The 19,114-nt window shown below is 41.4% G+C and overlaps 1 protein-coding gene across 5 annotated transcripts in view; it reads left to right on the top strand.

Moving 5' to 3' along the window:
- Nucleotides 1-19,114, top strand: part of LOC133345902 (dual specificity calcium/calmodulin-dependent 3',5'-cyclic nucleotide phosphodiesterase 1A-like) — a 216,431-nt gene that overhangs the window by 71,274 nt on the left and 126,043 nt on the right. Inside the window, exons 1-2 of one of the 5 annotated variants that reach the window (XM_061557013.1) lie at nt 14,594-15,122; nt 17,952-17,978. The exons of the other annotated variants lie outside the window; for them this stretch is intronic. Of the exons in view, the coding sequence (XP_061412997.1) occupies nt 15,001-15,122; nt 17,952-17,978 (149 nt within the window). The 5' untranslated portion in view covers nt 14,594-15,000. Of the gene's footprint in view, nt 1-14,593; nt 15,123-17,951; nt 17,979-19,114 lie in introns of those variants that run through there. 5 annotated transcript variants of the gene reach the window in all.

Below are 19,114 nucleotides of genomic sequence, written 5' to 3'. Positions count from 1 at the left end.
GCACATTTACATACCGCATTCGCGTCAAATTATCGCTCTCTGCTCTACTTATCGCCCATTGAATAGGCTGAATGAAGCAAATAGGCACCCTTGCCTGAAGACCATATGCAAATCGTGTGTTTGGTGGCCCATAATGTGTGTGTGTGGCGGCCCGTGAGTTGTAGCTGCGCATGCTCGCACAGATTTAAACACATATGCCAACAGCAACTGCTCCCGCAATCACCTGCTTATATACACACACACAGCCGTGATAGATGGTGGCTGCAATTGACTGCATTTAGTATTTGTTGGTGAGACGACCAAGCTTTTGCAAATGTTTCCAATTTCCCCATTTCTTTTTGTAAACACTATAAGACCACTGTATTAAATTGTCCCATTGTCGTAACAAGAGATTTGTAGTATGCAGTGTATGATTGATGGGAGTTATCAGTCGAGATTTAGTGGGAAGAGAAAAAAGGCCTCTCTCGGCACATTGAACACAGGACTTGTTCTGACTGGCAATGGCACGTTTTAATGTGTTTTTTGTTACATATATTCTTTGTTGGTAAATATTAACGATGTGTGGTCACTGAAAATTACTCAATTTGGATGAATGTACACATAGCAAACATTACCCCCTACTGGCAGACTAATGCCCACTTGCAGACCAGCATGAAGGGTCACTTTGTACCTCACCAGGATGAGCATCCGTCAGACATGTTATGTCATGAGCACAATATAAATGCAAGTATTTATTTATTTATTATGTCTGGTGTTTGGTATAATTTCATTTCAATTCCAAATATATGAGGGTCGTCAAACATTGTTCAGCAAGAGATGTAATTTAATCACCTCATAACCCTGACCTGGAGATTATAATTGAGTCACCTGTATTACACATATACATGTATTATTATTATTTTGTAACTCATGGAGACATGTCTGACCTTGAAATTAAAATGAGCTCACTGATATTTTGAGCCACTATCTTCATAACAATAAACTACTAAGTATGATTGCTTTTTTTTGTCCAAAACATTTCTACTGCAATTGTGTACTGTATACTGAATTCATATACTGCAAATATACCTGCACGTATTCAATCATTTACAAGACTGTGTTTACACGGGGTAGGAGCTCAGCGAAGTATACCATTGTTGTACTTTGGAAAGATGATTTGGGCTTTCACTGTGTATCTGAACATTTGTAATCCCAAAACATGGTGGGGGGGGGGGGCACCATGTTTTGCTATCACAATACATTTGGAATATTAAAATAAAATGTTTAAAGTAGTCTTTCACACACTGTATCTTTATATATGGAGCTTGCTCCTGTAGGGCAGTAAAACCTTGTGTATTTGATCTGTACTTGCATAATATGAACGTGGAATGTGGCAGGCCTTAGCTTGAGCAATCCTGCTGGATTTTGATGGACAATATCTTGTGCTGTGAGAGCAGGTGGATAATTTTATTTTTTTCCTCCACGTAAGCTTACAAGATGGACAGGAGATTACATATGGGTGATGCCTACCACATACAGATTTGCTCTGTGGATTTTTGCATAATTGCTTAATATAAGCTTTGATACACAAGCGTACAACGACAAATGTTGTACAAGGTTGGCACTCATGAATAAATAATGTAAAATACATCCTTTCCCCCCTCATTTTATATTTATTTATCTGGGATTATCAAAATTATTTTCGTCTTACAACAGTTTGTTACCACTCAGGGCAATTTCTAAAATTCCAGAGAAAAGTATTTTGGAAGTTTATTTAAAATTACAATTTTTATGATAGCATTACAACACTTTTGACTGTTTTTTAACCATCGGTTAAAAGTGTCACCTAAAATCTGGTCCAATAAAATCTGGGTTATCAGTCTTTAAAACTTGAAAAAATATTGTTAGGTCTATCTCAGTTATGCCCTTTTATTTTTCAATTGTATCATGATGATCATCAATCGACTAATGCCCTTCGATAAGTAAAAGATGAAGACACAGCCCCACAAAGACTAAAGCTACTCTTTCACACTGGCCACACATCTCAGAAGAGATTCGAGTACCCACACTTTGCCCCACACACGCAATCTGCCACTCCACTGACTGCGGTGTAACCCTTTACACCGCTACGTGTATAGAGGTGTGGAGATTTAAGAAACTTGCTCTTTCTAGATGAAACCGGGGATCTCTGGATTGCAAGCCCCGTGTGCTAACCTTTATACTGTGGCATCCTCCCTGTACTGTCATTCTATCATGTGAGTGTAGTTTTATAGACGTGAGGCTTTAATAAAATGACGCTTAATGTTATTTCAAGACAGCTATATTTGTGTCTAGTTCTCAAACTTACCAACCACCCCTTATCATATGAATTTAGCCATTCATATACTGAAAGTGTAAAATGTTACATGTTTTTAAAGTTAAACACATGGAACACAACCATATATGTGGTGTATGCTGTTAACATGGCGTTAAGAGTAATTATCGTATACTCACATATCATTGTGCATTATTACAGTAAACGTATTAAATTAGACATTTGTTTCAAAAAAGGAATTACCAACTGACCAAATATCATGCATGCAAATTACTTTATTACTAACATTTTCATTTTCTATTGAATAATGGTCTTGATCTGGATTTCAGAAATTGGAAACTATTGATTTACTTGTTGTAGAAAAACAAAAACCGTAACTGAATTTTTCTATATATTCCATGAAAACTGGACTGGAGATTTTCCTTTAAAGCTTACTGGACTATAATTTCCAATGTCATGGCTGCGTTTTTTCTTCTTCGTTAGGTAATGTAACGCAATGAGTTATATATATTTATTTGTTCCTGGATAAGTGTTTCAACAAATCCTTGCCATGTGGTTTTAAATCCAAGACACTCAACCCAATAAAAATGCAAAGTGTGGGATGCTCAATTTTAATTTATATTATCAAGAGGCATATTTTGGTCCTTTGAATAGGAGCCAACTGTGCTAGCTGTATTTTGCACAGTGCCAGATGTTTAATCATACAGTTTCTTGTATGTTCTCAGCTCAGCTTTAAGAATACTAAGGTCATGTCCCCAATTGACCCAGAATAGTGATGCTAGCTGTAGTAAAGGCTTCTTCTTAGCACTGGATGTCTTTTACATAAATTTAGTCAGTTTTCACGCTCCACATGTGCTGTCTGGGGTAAGGCACGAGGCAAGTAATTCCAGAGCAAGCCCAATTACGTGCCTATTATCATGTTGTATGTAAGAAGATTTTCACGTTACGAAAGCAGGTGTGTGCTGAGCATGTTAGGAATTTCATGGGAGGATATGACAAGCAACTTGGACGTTTGGAATAGAATATGGTGGGAAAATATTGTAGATGTGACGAGCTGGAGGAGGTTGTGAGCGGCGAGGTACACATTTGCATGGTGGAGAATTAAACATTACTTTGACAGGAACCCAGAGGCTGATGAGTAAAATAAATACGTAAACGCTGTTGGTGGGTTCCAGTAATAGCAGACGTTGTTGACTGCAAAAGTTACAGTATCTGACAGAAGCAAATGATGGTGAAGTATTGCCCGTGATAACCTCTTGGCCTAGACATTTGTGCTTATATCAAAACAGCACATATGTGCATGTGCACATGGATAGCAATTTTGTTAATGCACAGTTGGATTAGGATGAGGGCCTTGCATGCCATGCAGGTTTTAGGGGGTTATTTGATTATACTTTAAAACGCTGGCCAGGTGGGAAATCAATACATTTTGCTGCATGTTCTCTATTACCCACAATGCCTATAGCACCTGTTTTTTAATGCATGGTGGTCACCTATCCAAGCACTATCCAGGATCTGATGAAACTGGGCTTATTCTGGGTCATACGAACACACACACACATCAAATGGACATTCGCACACACAAAAAATGAACCAGCAGAACTGGGTTGGTTAGAATTATAGTACAGTAATAATAGAAATAAATATGGGGTTGAGCGGTGGCACAGTGGTTTACGCACCTCGTGATGAACCCAGCGACCCGTGGTCAATTCCCAGCCATAGATAAAACCAGTGGCACGTGATATCTGAACAGATCCTGCACCCCAACCCCCTCAACAAACCACATTGACAAGCACGATGAAGTATGGTCAAACAACCCCATGCACAACATGGCAGGGTAGGCCTTCATCCAGCAGTGGCTTAATAATGAAAACGTACATTTTATGTCTTGGCTGCGACACACAACCTTATCATACATAAACACATACTTGTGGTTGGGGAATATTAAAACGCAGGATCTGAGCAGTGCTGTCTCAATGTTCTGACATGCACATTAATCCACTAAGGCAGCTGGTCACCTTCATAGTATGTGTATATCCTGACAGGTAACACTGAGTCAGTAAGTGGACCTCGGACAGTAGAGAAAATAAATCTCTGACGATGTCCATGTTAAGCACATAGCATCCTAATGTGCAGTCAACAATGCACACACACCACGACAGTGCCTCTCTGGCACGGGGACCAGCAAGGCTGCATTTGGCTATTTACACTGTTTGTGAAGTGAAATAATTCCAACTCAAATATTATGCCTGCATTAGTGCAGTCCTGTAATTAGAGCAATGATTTATCCATTCGTCATATGAATACAGCCACCAAATATAAAACAATGCTGAATCTTTCTCAACTGAAATGAACTGAATATGCCGTTAAGTCGACAGAAAAATGCACATCAATAGTTTGGGGGTTTTTTTCGTCCACAGAAGCCCAACACATGTTAACATAATTGCTTTTTTGGTGCAGTTATTGGTGACTGGGCTGCAATTATTAACTTGCTACATTTGAGCTCCTAGTATATCCGCGAACGGCGATCCAGATATCAACCCAGAGCCTCAGTCGTGCCGACTCATTTTCTCAGACACGGCATTCATCCCATGAGCCACCACCCGGGCATCTCAACAAGACCAATCTTCAGGATGGTCCTCGTTGTTTATGATGTTCGTCCATTTTCCCTGTTTTGGGGAGGTTCTTTCATGTGGGAGAACACCAGAATAGTCAAAGAAAACCTCAATGTACAGTGGGGGACAAAAAACCCTCTGCTATAAAGATAACCTGTCACACATACTTGCCTCACTATCTGTTATGTTCCCTTTGTTGCCATGCAGGTGTATGGCTCACATGTATCATGACTCCATTTCAGAATGATCCCCAACTCCATGAAAAAAAAACATCTCTGTAAAAAAAAACACGCACACAAACGTTGATTCCCTGTACACCTGATTAGGACAATCTTTCAATGCAGCGCAACATGTACAACCAAGAAAATGACAAAGTGGTCAAGCTTTACAAAGGTATTATTATCGTTTTAGGAGTTTCTGCACGTACCAGGGCATGGTTGGGCACCCGTGCCTTCAAGTGTTGCACCGTGGGGCATGTACAGCGCTGTAGGTGGTGTTCACCGTCTGGACGAGATGGCACTGACGTGGGAGCGGTTCACGACTGTGCACCGACGGGCCGGGAGCTTGCCCGAACACTTGACAGTCATGGGGTGGCATCAATCAGAGTGACGGGTCAAGCTGCACGCCTCGTAGCAATTGTGATGTCGTGCCGGGTTTGAGAAACGGGCTTGAGCATATTTTGCCCGTGATCCCGTGTGTTCCTTGTTGACACGTGTGTATGTGTGTATGTTGAACTTCTTTCACACCGTACGTAGCCAAACGTGCTAATCGGAGGTGCGGGGGAAGGACAACAAACTGAACACCAAAAGGAGTTCTAAAAAAAAAAGAGTTTTCAAGCTATGTTTAAAAATGCTTAGCTCCAGTGGTTTTATAATATCGAAAGAGCATTCCAGACGGCCGCAGAAGCGCATCTGAAGCGTGCGATGCAGTGACTATCTTTGTTTAATGGTTAGACAAAATCCCCTGCGAGGATGACCGGAGTTTGCGTGATGGTTTATGCTCCTTGACGAGGTCAGCAAGGTGTTATGGCTCATTTGTGGCAAGCGCTTTGTGTGTAATGAGGGTGACCTTACATATAGATGTGTGTGTAAGTATCGCACAATGATAACATAGTGGCCATATTAGTACCCCAGCTAGTGCTGTGATTATTTATAATATTCATAATAACTTACAGCCCTTTGGCAACACTTTTTCTTATGAAGGCCTCCACATTCCACATCGGTCATGGAGGTTGTTTGACCATGCTTCTCAACACTAGTTTGCGCAGGTTTGCGAATGTGCAGACCAAACCCGGTTCAGATGTGACTTGCCACTGATGTTAGCTGTGGCCAGTAGTCAATCTCAGGTTCAGAGTACTGTATACCAACCACTGTGCCACCACTCCCCTATAATGGTGTACTAATATCCAATTGCTGTTATAAATGTTCCAATATTCATTGCAGATTGCTTGAGTCATACTCAAACTTTTAAACAACAGACTATCCAATTATTTCTCAGGGAGCTACTGATCTGTGAGTGAGTTTTATATGCAGTGTATGGTCCGATTACAATGGGTACGGCGAAAATGATCACGGGGCGCCACATGCGACCATGTAGATTCTGGTGTCAAGGTCATTTACAGCAAATTCGTGTAATTTACATTTTTTTTGGAGGTTCACGACTCCTCCTTTAATCCTCGGCACACTGCGGCAGATTGGAAATGTTTCTACGGAACGCAAACCAACGATCCATAGAAGTGGGGAGCTGCAGGAACGGAGATGCAGAGAAAAACGAAGGAGAGCTTGTTTTGTTAGTGAGCAATTTTATTCTTTTGCATCGGCACAAACTAGCTGTGATGATGTGATTTGTTTAGTAAACATGTTTTTTAAATGTTTTAAACTTGCACATCAAGTCTAAAATTTGCAAAAAGAAATCCTTCAATAGAGCCCATATGGCAAATGTGGACCACTTGAGTCTTAGACAAAATAATAACCTTATAACATGCTAATTTATTGTGGATTCATTTTAGTTTAACCACCAGTAATGTGCCCACTGTTCCACTGTAATCTGTAAAAAAACATGTGCACGTTCATGGAATCACTTGGCTCTGTCCTCCCATAAATCCGTGGCACACTACATTGGCACTAATTTCTGGGTGGATTACAGGATCCACAATATGCTTCTCCCATATGAATGTGGATTATTGGAGTTCTGGTGTATGTAGAATGACGTTGGTGTCGCACTATATATGTCATCCAACACTTGTGTGTCCCAAGTATCTTCAGCCAGATCAGGTACGGTCCACCCAGTTGGCAGGTTCAGTGAAGACCAGGGTCCGTCTTAAAGAGGCATGCACTGCGGTAGCAAGATGTTAACTACCTCGCCTGGCCTACAGGAGGTCGTGGGTTCGATCCTGACCCTGACGCCTGTATATTTGGAGTCTGCATGTTCTCCCTGTGGTCGTGTGGATGTTTCTCCGCGCCCTCAGGTTTTTTCCTCCAGGTGTAGAAACATGCGTTTTAGAGTCGTTGGCTGTTATACATTTCCACATGATAAGCCACTTTGTTGAGCTATCATTTGTGGCCAGGTCGCTTCTGAAAAATATATATAACTCAATGAGCCTTAACTGGTAAGATAAAAAAAATACTTTAGCTTTTATAGTAATGGCATGTCACGCTAATAATCACAGCTGACTTGACTACTGCTCTATGATGAAGAGCAGTCCTGGCGTCGGCTGGGTGGGCGGTTGAGGTTGGGATTGTTTTAATGTCGAGGTCACACATGAGGTGACATTGATGTCATTTAAAACGACCTCAGCCAATGTCGCCCAGCTCTAGTGATAATGGGATAAGTCGGAGTGGGTTGTATTGCAGCTTAAAATAAAATATAATTGTTTCCCTACTCAAACAACTAGAGGGTGCTGCTCATGTTTGTTGATGGCCCTGAGCTAGTGGTGAATATTTGACATTTCTATGGTGTGGTCCAGTCGCTTCCTGGGACAATGATGCTTTATCATTTAATATACAATGAGGTGGAGCTGTGGTACATGGGTTCGAGGGCTGCACTTTTAACCAGATGACCCGAATTGGATTCCCAGCCATAGCTAACACCAGTGGTGAGTGACAACGCAAGCAGTACTTCCACACCCCCTTCATCAACCCGCACTGATCGGAGAGGTGAAATATAGCAACAAAAAACTCCATGACCGACATGGCATTGGGGGACTTTCATTCATTGGTGGATGGAGAATGACTTTTAATACATTTATTTATTGTACCATTTGTATAAGAGCCTCAAGTAAAAAGACCTGACATTATTGTTTTCTGAAGCACAAAGAGGCTTAATGGTGTTTCTTTAAGTACATTGCATTATCCTCCCACCTTCAAGTCACGCGCCTTTCTATGAAGTGACATCGGGGATGTCACTGTATGGTGCTGGCCCAGGAGGGCCGTGGCGTGCGATGTTCCTACATCGTGGACAGCACCGGGTGGGTTGCTGTGTGATGTCGGCTTTAGCACAGCACGGCGTGCGATGAACCGTCATCGCGTACACCCCGTAGATGGGTGTAGTACCAGCCCTAGCAGGGCTTGGTGAGCGCTGGGATAGCGTGGCCACCACGCATAGCATGCAGTGCGGGCTCCCACAAGGGGGAGCGGGAGAGTGTCAGCCCAGGGACCGGGTTGCCCCAGGCCATGGCACTCTGGTTGACCCCGTAGACACGTGATCCGGAGTGTCCACAGAGAGGCCCCCAGGTGGGGGGGCTAGGGGGTGATCACGTGTCCGGGGAGAGCTCTCGAGAGGGATCAAGAGGGAGCTGGAACGCTCGAGAAGGCGGGCGGGGCCTGGGCGGAGCCAGCCCCGACCCGGGAGCATATAAGGTGGGTCCCTGAGAGCGACCGGGTCGCTTCGTTCTACGAGTTGGAAACTCCACGTCCTACAAGCTGGAAGCTCTACAAGGCATCAACACGTGGCCGGGACCCGAGTGAGGGTCCGACCCTTCGTAGCTGTAACTCCTCCGTATAGAGTAGTTAGCTGGGTGGCCACCACCCTAGGCTGTATCTGGTAAAGGGGCAGTTACACCTTTGTGTATTACGTGTTGATATAATAAATGTGTTGCCTCTAAAGAATAACGTCTGTGACTCAAATAGACTCACTACATATATATTGCTTCTGTGTCAATTATGGTTAGAGTTTTAATTCTCCCCGTAGAGATGAGATGAGCGTTGGCATGTGCGAATGACACTGGCAACACACCATATAACCTTCAGGATGACGATTCTTCCCATAATGTTTGGATGTTGAACTTCTTTAGCACCGTACATAGCAATATGTATAGTGTCAAATTGCACCCTCTACAGTATTTGAGTTACTAAAAGTTAACCAACAAATTTCTGCTCACAAAAATCAGGTGTTTACAGGTATCTGTGAGCAACATCCATCCTCACCAATTGTGTTCTCTGTGTTGGCGTTGCAGTTAGCGTGCCACGCTATGAATCGGGTGACCCGAGTTCGATTTTCGCTCACGGCCAACACCAGTGACGATTATCTGAACTGGTCCTGAGCCTCCCCTAGGTCGACTCAGCTTCAAAAGAGTACCTGGTGTGGGAGTGTAAAAACATCGCCACTGGGGAGACAAAGGCGGTCGGCCGTGGTGCTGGCCATCTACCCCCTCGTGTGCCGTGCCGGCCTTCATAGGTGCTCGCTAACAGCACTTGCCCCCAATAGTATGTTAAGGCTATATGGGGGATCTTGGTCTGTGGCCAAACCAGATACCCAGTCCTCTAACCCCTCTAGGCAGGAATGTCATCTGTGTTCACTGGAATAGTTTTGAACAATGTGTGCACGCTATTTAAAATGCATGCTATTTTGAACCATTCTCTATGTTTATTGCCTTATGACTTTTAAATATAGTACGCATGTTGAAAATTGAATGAAATATTTGTAGCATCTAAAACCTCGAAATTGTTTCTATATATTGATCAGGAAAGTTTAGACGTTTTAACGTTTTTTATGAAAAGTGTAATATGCCACTAAATTTGTGCCGGTATAAAATGTGTACATTGTAGGCAGGTAATAAAAATAATTATATTTGTCATGACAATTGGATCAATTCACATGTAATAATTTATTTTAAACTTCATGCAAAGCATATTTCAAATGTTAAATTAGCTTTATTTGAATGGGGAAAAACTATCTATAGTACAAATACGAAACATGTGACATTGCGGACAGGAGGATGCAAACAAGGCAAACAAGGAAGAATAAGCATGCAAATGCATGCTTTCTACATCATTCTCCAACATGCATTTGCATGCTTATTCTTCCTTGTTTTCGGTCCAAGTATATTTTGGAATGCATGTGTACTACTATTTGTGCATTATTTTATCCTCATGGTGAGATATATATATAAGTACTGTGTACAACTGGAAAACAGATTATTTTTATATTTGGGAAAACATTTAAGCTGGACTGGGATACATTTTTTTTTCGTAAAATTGTTTTTGAAGAGATGAACTTAATATGAAAAGCAACGTAACAATCCACCTGAATCCAAATGCGGTGTCCCCAAGTTGGGCTGCGTGTCGCGAGATGATGTCAGACGACATGACATGACTAGGTGACATCATGGGGATACATGCTCAAGGCGTCTGATATTTTTCAATTCGTTTAAATGTTTTGCCAAGTTTTAGCCAAGCCTTTGATAAATTTGCACGCTCGTCTATCGGGTAAGTTCCCAATAATAACGCAACAATGTCATATGCGGTCCATATTGGATCATCTTTACAAGAGTTATGGTGACCCGACTATACAGACAAATGAATATGTAGTCAAATCTATGGGCAGAGCTAATGCCATAATGCTTTCGACATTCGTTGTGTAAAGCATTCAAGTGCATTGAATTGAATCACAACCCAGAATTGTTGCAATTCATCAAATTAATTATTTTTGTGAGTAAAAACCTGATTTGCTTGAAATGTGCTGTTTTCTTCATTCCAAATACACCTGCACATGCAGTGCCCGTGCTTTGACCCAACAGTAAGACGAGTAATGGGGTAGTGTTCATCTCTCAGTCGTCCCGGGCCAGTGTTGGACATGCCACACGCCTTGCTTGCCCAATGATTACATAAGGAAAACCCTACTCACTTCTCACAAAAGCGGTTGTTCTCATGTTATCAATCCTCGGAGAACGGTGTACTGAGTTGAACCTCAACCGGGATTTCAACTCATGCCCTGCATAATGAATCATGCATCACCACAGCACCCAGCTGGATCACTGCTCCGACAGTATTCCCATTTGTTGCTCTGATTCTTAAAGGTAAAAATAAGAAGGGCATTTTTTTCCCAATTAGCATATTTTATTTAAATGTACGTGAAAAAAATAAGTGCGTTATCATTCGTTTTAATTTTGTTCTCATATTTTTTGAAAACTCCAAATGCACATTATAGAATACAGTTCTTATGGAGATAAGCAAATAGCTCATTGTGGTAAATGAAGCTTTTTTTTCTTATTGTGTGCTAATTATTATTCAGGCACCCGAATATTTCATTTCACCTCGTATATTACAGTGTTTTCAAGCAGGGTGTAGCTCATGTCATTATCCATTTATACATTATACATTTAGACTGTCAGTACAAATACTACAGTCATTTGTAAGGTTGCATAATTGTAATACGACTAGCCTGCATTGCAGAGCAGTGCAACGCTTGGTAATGGGAACGCGGTCAAAAAATATTGTGAAATGAAGGTCATCCTAAATGCTACATTTGACCTTGAAATCTGTAAATTTCAAATAAATTACTGAATTGAACCAGGTAAAAAATAATAGCTATTCCCTTTTACTAGGCCATGCACTTTTTTAAAATGCCTTTACAGGTATTGACACCACGGCAGGCAATCCCTGTCTGAAATTTGACTTTTCTTGCCTTTGTTTTGTATGATGCAATCGATCCGTTGATTCAAAAGGCGTGCCGTTAACAGGTTAATTCGTCAAGGGGATTGATGCGTACCACGCTTGCAGGCAGAATGCTTCTTTACTTTGTTCATTGTAAAGACAAAATACATTTTAAGGGCCCTGACAATATTTCTCCATATTGCTAGATGATCAGGCCGAATTTACCATGTAAGCATCTATATCAAGTCTTGTGATGCAATTTACAAAAAAGTACGTGTCATAAAATAAAAATAAAGTAAGACACGTATTTCAGAATATATATGTCTTTATAGTTTGTATATTTCCATGTAATGGTATGCACGTGCAGTGCAACAGTAAACGTCATCAGTTCAATGGTCGATGTTGTTTTGTTTGGTGGTGTCCTCCCCACGAGGGCCCGTTGTACGTGGGTGACATCCACGGATTGCTGTGGAATCTGAGCGATTCCAAGCCAACGTACTTCAGAATTGTCAACCCACAGTGGGCTCATGTTTGCTCACATACCGCATTTCTTGTCCTGATGCATCCAGTGTGCCAGATGTGGAGGCTGATGAAATTGAATGTGGGGATTGATGCAAAAAAATGGCTCATTCGGGAGATTAGATTCTGGCCTGATTATGGGAGCAAACAGCAGTTTTATAGCTGATGTTTAGCGGCTTGGTCTCCACTTGTTCGACAGAAAAACATGCAGAACAATAGAGTTGTGTGCAAAAATGTGTTTATGCATTCCCAGACACTTAGTTGCACAGTGCAAATTGCCCATCAGTGTGCATTTCCCACCCTCATATACCCAGGAAAGTTTTAATGCAGTGTTTATATTAGTGGTCATTTATTGAGATGCAATATATTATACTATAGTATTATTTTATTGTAATATACAACTGTATAAATGTGCCCATTGCTTAGTGTACTGTTGGTTTTTTTTCCTTGGTGTAAAAAAAACGGTACACAAATCCCTTTTCATGCCTTTCGTTACAGTGTGTTGTAAGACATGCAATTTCCTCCCCTGGATTTCCATGAAAAGTACAAATGATAATGGTAGCGTGTGAAGCTGTATTTCTGATATGCCGTCTGATAGCAGTCACACGGCAGTGGCTTTCGGATATTTAAGTTGTGCTCCTGCTGCGTCCCACTTGATGTAATTATTGTTTACAGTATGGGCTGTAGATGCACTGGTGGGGAGAGTGGTTGCCGCTGACTGTGTGCATGCAACGCCGAACACATTGACTTGCAGGAGCAGGGTGAGCACCACACATGCCGATCTGCTGGCTCAATGCGAATGAATGAATGAACTTTAAAGGTCACACCTGGCTGCGGTGGTAAACACCCCGCCAAGGGTTTAGTTAATGGAACCAATTTTTAAATGTCCCTTTTTGTAGAGTATTTTTTTTATATATATAAAAAGGATCGCTGATAAGGTTGGAGCCATGAGGTTGGGGTAGTGTGTGTGTGTGGGGGGGGGGGGGGGGGGGGTGAATGGTAATGGAAAAGAATAGAGTGATAGAGTAGCTACACAATCATTCCGTCTCCGGCTATTACTATCCATCACGCCAATGAGTCCTTTGCATTAATCAGAACGGGGCAGCCATCGCTCAGATATTCCATTTGTCTATCATTGTGCGCGTTCACTGAGTCGTGAACCTTGACTGTTAACCGAGAGCACCCACCCCTTCCTCCGGGGCACCGCCAACCCCAAGGTTACAGTCAACCGAGGCTGCCACCGCTGTTCACGGCTGGAAAGCCCTCCCACACCCCCCTTCCCGCAGCCGCTCGCGAGGAGCGAGACCAATTCTTTGGTTCTTTCGATTAAGTCACGTATAAAGATAAAATAATAAATTAAATAATAGCATATTACGACGTTTCGATTGCAACACAAGCAATCATCATCAGGCATAAAAGAAATAGCAACAAACATCTAACTAGAAAACAATAGACAAACATACTGTCTGCTTGTATGTCTGTCTATAGTTTCTAGTTAGATTTGTGTTGCTATTTATTTTATGCCTGATGATGATTGCTTGTGTTGCAATCGAAACGTCGTAATATTCTATTATTTAATTTATTATTTTATCTTTAGACGTGACTTAACCGAAAGAACCAAAGAATAATTCCTGCAGTCACGAAAGCTCCAAAATCAATTCTTTGGGTTTTTCGGTAAAGTCACGGAGATTGGTTCAATGAAAATAATAGAAATAACAAATAAAACCGACGACGTTACGATCGCAACGCAAGCTGTCGTAATCAGTCATTGCGATTGAAACGTCGTAGTTTTTTTTAGTAATTTATTTTATCTTATTTGAACCCATATACTTGACTTTACAGAAAGACCCAAAGAATATGAATTCCCGCAGTCACGAAAGCTTTAAAGTCAAGGTGGGAGACACTTAAAGAGCCATCCATTGAGTATGTACGCAAAAAATATTGCCAAAACTTGAGCACTCCTCCCACCTCCCCGTACGCACGCGGACTCTTTACCCCTCCCCCCCCCCCAAATCCTATAGAACGGCCGATATTTAATCCACACGCAGAAACGATCAACGAATTACAACATTAACGTGATTAAGCAAACAGAGTCCACCGCCGGACTATCTAACTAATTTGAATGGCAATGATAGACAAATTATTATCGAGGCTTCACCACCCCCCCCCCTAATTTCCTATGCGTACAGACATTGTCAGTAGACCTCCCCCCCCCCATCCCCCATACGCACGCGTACGCATTTGGGTTAAACCCCCCTCCATGCGCACTCAATGGATGTGGCCCTCTGACAGCGCTCGCTGGCCGAACAGCGGTCGGCTCTCACTCGACGCTCGCCAGCGCCACTGATGGAGTGCGCTGCGTCGTCCCGCATTCGACTCTGAGAGCCGAAGGAAGCCACCCCCCCCCCCCCGTTCTTCTGCCCCCGAAGTGGCAGGTTTGGACGATTACGACTTTTATCAGCTGCTTCCATCAACGATGTCGCCCTTCGTCCTCCGCGTGAAACAGCCCGGATGCTAATCCTCTTTGCGGACGGGCAGGGCAGAGCGAGCAGGCAAGGCAGGCAGGCAGGGGACAGGCACACACGCACAGGCACACACGCACCATCCTGCCACAGAGGAGGGGTGGAGGGAGAAGCCTGCCAAGGACGGTCAACGGTGCAGCTCCACGTCTTGACATCTGAGCGTGGACACCATCGATTTTATGAAAAGGTCAACGCTCACCATGGAGTCTCCCACCAAGGAGATCGAGGAGTTTGAGAGCAGCTCTCTCAAGTATTTGCAGCCGGAGCAAATTGAGAAGATCTGGCTGCGACTCCGTGGGCTGTAAGTTGATCGCACTCTTTCCACCCGGACCGCTGCTGTAATTGGTGTGCTTTATCCACGGTTGCCATGTCTAACTCACAATGGCAAATTTGGCTGGATTATGAATCATGAACAGATAATGTAAATTGTAATGTATTATTCCAGTGCAGCTTTGCCAATTAGATCGTGATGCAAATATATGTAAACTTGTAACAATTGTTTGCTAACAAAAATAGAACAATATATATGGTATATTGCACACTTTATTTTCATGAAGTATTTTGTTTACGTTTGTTTGCTCTTATAATTCAAATATATGCAACATGCCCACGTGAAAATATTAACCATTGAATATTGAAATCCATAAGCATAAAAAGCCGTGTTGTTTGTATTACCATTGCAAATATATTGCAAATATATTTATAGTTCCTAGAATAGTATTTAAATTTGTGCACTTTAGTAATTATATGCGGGTGTATAACATAAAGTTTGTGTATTCACGTATTTTTTTATAAACAGGAAGTGGCTTGCATTACTTTGAGTGATAAGAACGTACATATACGATAATGTACAAATTTATAATTGGTATAATGTTATGGAAATCATTGTTCCATAACATTGTGTACATAGCTACTGAAGTGCCTTAACATTAAATTAGAGCACCCAATGTTCTTTCAACATATTTTTTCATCATTGTTTTGCATTTTTATTTGCTCACATATTACTACAAAATAACTTTCAGTATCGGAAACTGAACGTGCAAAAAATTATTATATTAAACAATTCTTCGTCGATGCACTGTACCATGTACACTGAAAACATAAATATATATTCAGATCATATAACTGTTGCCATGAATAGGGAGATGTTTTATAGGCTAGGGTTAATGTGCTTGGCTAATGCCGCTATAAGAAATGCAATTCTGCACACTGAAATCCCTGTTTGCGCTCTCATTTCACAGTTGAGTGATTTGGTAAAAATCCCAGGACACAATTTTCACATTTTGAATTTCACACACTTTTAACATTCCAAACATATATACCCTTGCGATGTATTTCTTTGCATGCCGAGGTTTCATTCAGTTATTTGCTTTTCATTGTGTCCGCGCTGCCTCAGCAGCCCTCTTCTTAACTCTTTATAAACAATCAACAAGGACCATTTTACAGAATTAATTCTAAGTTACCATAGACTATGCTGACTGATGCCAATTTCAAAAAGCCTTCGCTCAGTTTTTTTTTACTAATGATATTTAAATATAAATATCCGAGGTGAAGTTTTGTAAGTATACATATTTGCATGTAAATATATTTAAATAACTATCTCATTGCTGCATGAAAATATGGGAAATAAGCCAACTCTCATGTTCAATTCCTGCACTATTATATTCGTCTACTTATATCAGGTGAATAAAAACATGACATTTGTTTTGTTATAAAAATTCCTCACTGCCTACATCAGTGGTCACATGATTTTTCTATGTTTATAATATTTTCTATGCTTTTCCTGATATTTGTGGTTATGTATATCGATGAGGACTACAAACTTATTTTCGTCACCTGTTCTTTGTATTTGTACCATTTTTTATACATTACGACTTCCATGAACGATATTCATTGTTTGTTTTCAATCAGGCCCTTTTGCAAGAGGAAAATTGCTTGAAAAACACGTAACATTTGCCCACAGCTTAATATATCTGCCATTTGTGGGAATACAAAAGCATGTGTAAACTTTGGAACATAGCCGAATCAAACAAGAGAATGAACAGCATTAGAGGGCCGAGAACACAGAGTCCAGAAGTAGGTGATGGGCACGATAAACGGGTGTTTGCTCTCACATCTAAATGGGTGGCAGTCAGGGGCTACTGTCACCCTGCCCCTTCAGAGAGAGAGAGATGGGATGCACAGTGACCACCCTTTGGCTTGTTTATTCCCCTTGAGAGCCCAGAAATTGGTGAAACCTCCTTTTCATCCCCAGTTGCAATCAGGCCCCAGATGAATTGTCCCTGTTTATCTTGTCTGTGTGCTTGTGGCCAAGAATAGGATTTAGGATTGAGCCACCTGCTCCCGTGCCATTCCGCCTTGCACCCCCTCACCACTGTTTAATAAATATCAGCCCTCCACTGACCGAAAAGATGCAAAACATGCAGCATGGCACAGTGGCTTTTGAGAATGTCCTTCGTGAAAGTATTCCTCGCCCCTTTTATGAGCTCAACAGCCACGAACTTGATTGGCAATTTCAATTATCTTTTTGTTTCGGGCTGTGTTTCGCATGCAATTAATTTGCAAGCCTCATGACTCATTTTGAAACGATGTATGAGTACAGAATGACCTGCTCACTCGTGCATTAGTAACACTTTTTATCCGGTACACTTTCAAAATCACTTGTCTCTAAACATCACAGAATTTCCACATTAGCAAGGTGACAACATTCATGCTGTTTTTCTTTGACCGACATCAAAGGCTGACAAGTGTAGTTTTGGAAAATTACTATCATTAGTTTACATTCATCAGTAATGTAATTTATCACATGCAGATGGATAAATGGATAATGTAAACAAATATGTTGAACAAACTATATGCATATCTATATGACCTTCAAATAACTATCAAATCTTACTTGTACCATCATGCTCACATAAGGTCACAAGTCTCGAAGCTGTATCCAGTCATAGAAGTCAAACCAGTAGCTATTTACTCATAAAGCCTTTTTCAATGTCTCAGTTGCTACCAATTTCCCATGTGTAATAAGCCTAAATGAGACACAAAAGGTTAAATTACATATACTTTAATGTGAGTTTTGTATTTCGCTCATTTTTTAACAGCGTACATTTTGACCTTTTTTTTCTTGCAGGCGAAAATATAAGAAGACTTCACAGAGGTGAGGTTAAGGGCATTGGGTTAAATTGTACGGCGAATTAAAATAAAGATTTCACACATCTGTGCATGTATGCATTCTTTCATTGTCGTCAAGGTACACGATTTGTATTGAAAGCCACCGTGGCACCTTCTTGGCATGATGAGCGTGGTGCACTGCGGTGTTGTGCGAACAATGATGAATGGCTTACGCAACAATGGAATTTCTCTTGTCATTTGTCAGGACATCTAAGAATCAATGACGTAGGAGTTCGCTAACAATATCCGACGCATTCCATGGCACCCCGGAACTTATGCTTTCTTGATGCCGTTTCTTAAATCGTTCATGTGGAAACTTTGTGACGTGCCTGCGTGCTCGATATTTAAATGTCTCATTCACCGTCTTTCTCGGCAACAGCTCAGCTCAAATAAACAATCTCCGTGAGGTAGACACGATGACCCGAGCGGTGTTTTTATATGAGATATGAATGTCACGTCTTTGTCTTTGCCCTTTGCATTGTTATTTACTACATTTGATCTGCAACTAACATGCCCTTTGGGTTGATAGAATCAGAAATTATATCTACACTGGTGTTAAAAGGAGGCAAGGTCAGTGGGGTATTGCATTACGCACGTGTCAGGATTACCATTGACCACCCAGCACTTAAAGGAATAAAGTGATAAGGTGATGCATCACACTCAGAACACATTTAAAATGAGACGTTATTTATTTACATCCCCGACATTTTTTTTCTCAAAAAGATATATATATATAAAATGTAAAAAAAATGTATATGCATAAATATTCAGTATCTTCGTGCATCTAAGTTCAGTGTCAAGAGCACTAAGCTTTGGCTTGACTCATTTAATTTTGGCGAATCTGTAACAATAGTATGGCCCTTCTATTATAGCACGAAATTATACCCAAACAGATATCGTAATTCGGCACCGATCATTTTAATTACGGTGACAAGCAATGCAATGAAGAAACACATATTACTGGTAGGAACCACCTGGTTCCACCAGCCCACATGGAATTATTGTGTCCGTCCGTCATGCATCCAAAAATGGGAGGGGTGGGGCTGGGTGGAAAGGGGAGGGTGGGGAGGGGCTGGGTGGGGAGGGGCTGGGTGGGGAGGGTGGGTCTGGGTGGGAGAAGTG

This window comes from Lethenteron reissneri, chromosome 23 (genome assembly GCF_015708825.2).
Source record: "Lethenteron reissneri isolate LAM-NWPU_2019-01 chromosome 23, ASM1570882v1, whole genome shotgun sequence".
NCBI lineage: Eukaryota > Metazoa > Chordata > Hyperoartia > Petromyzontiformes > Petromyzontidae > Lethenteron > Lethenteron reissneri.
This window is presented reverse-complemented; position numbering and strand designations above follow the sequence as displayed.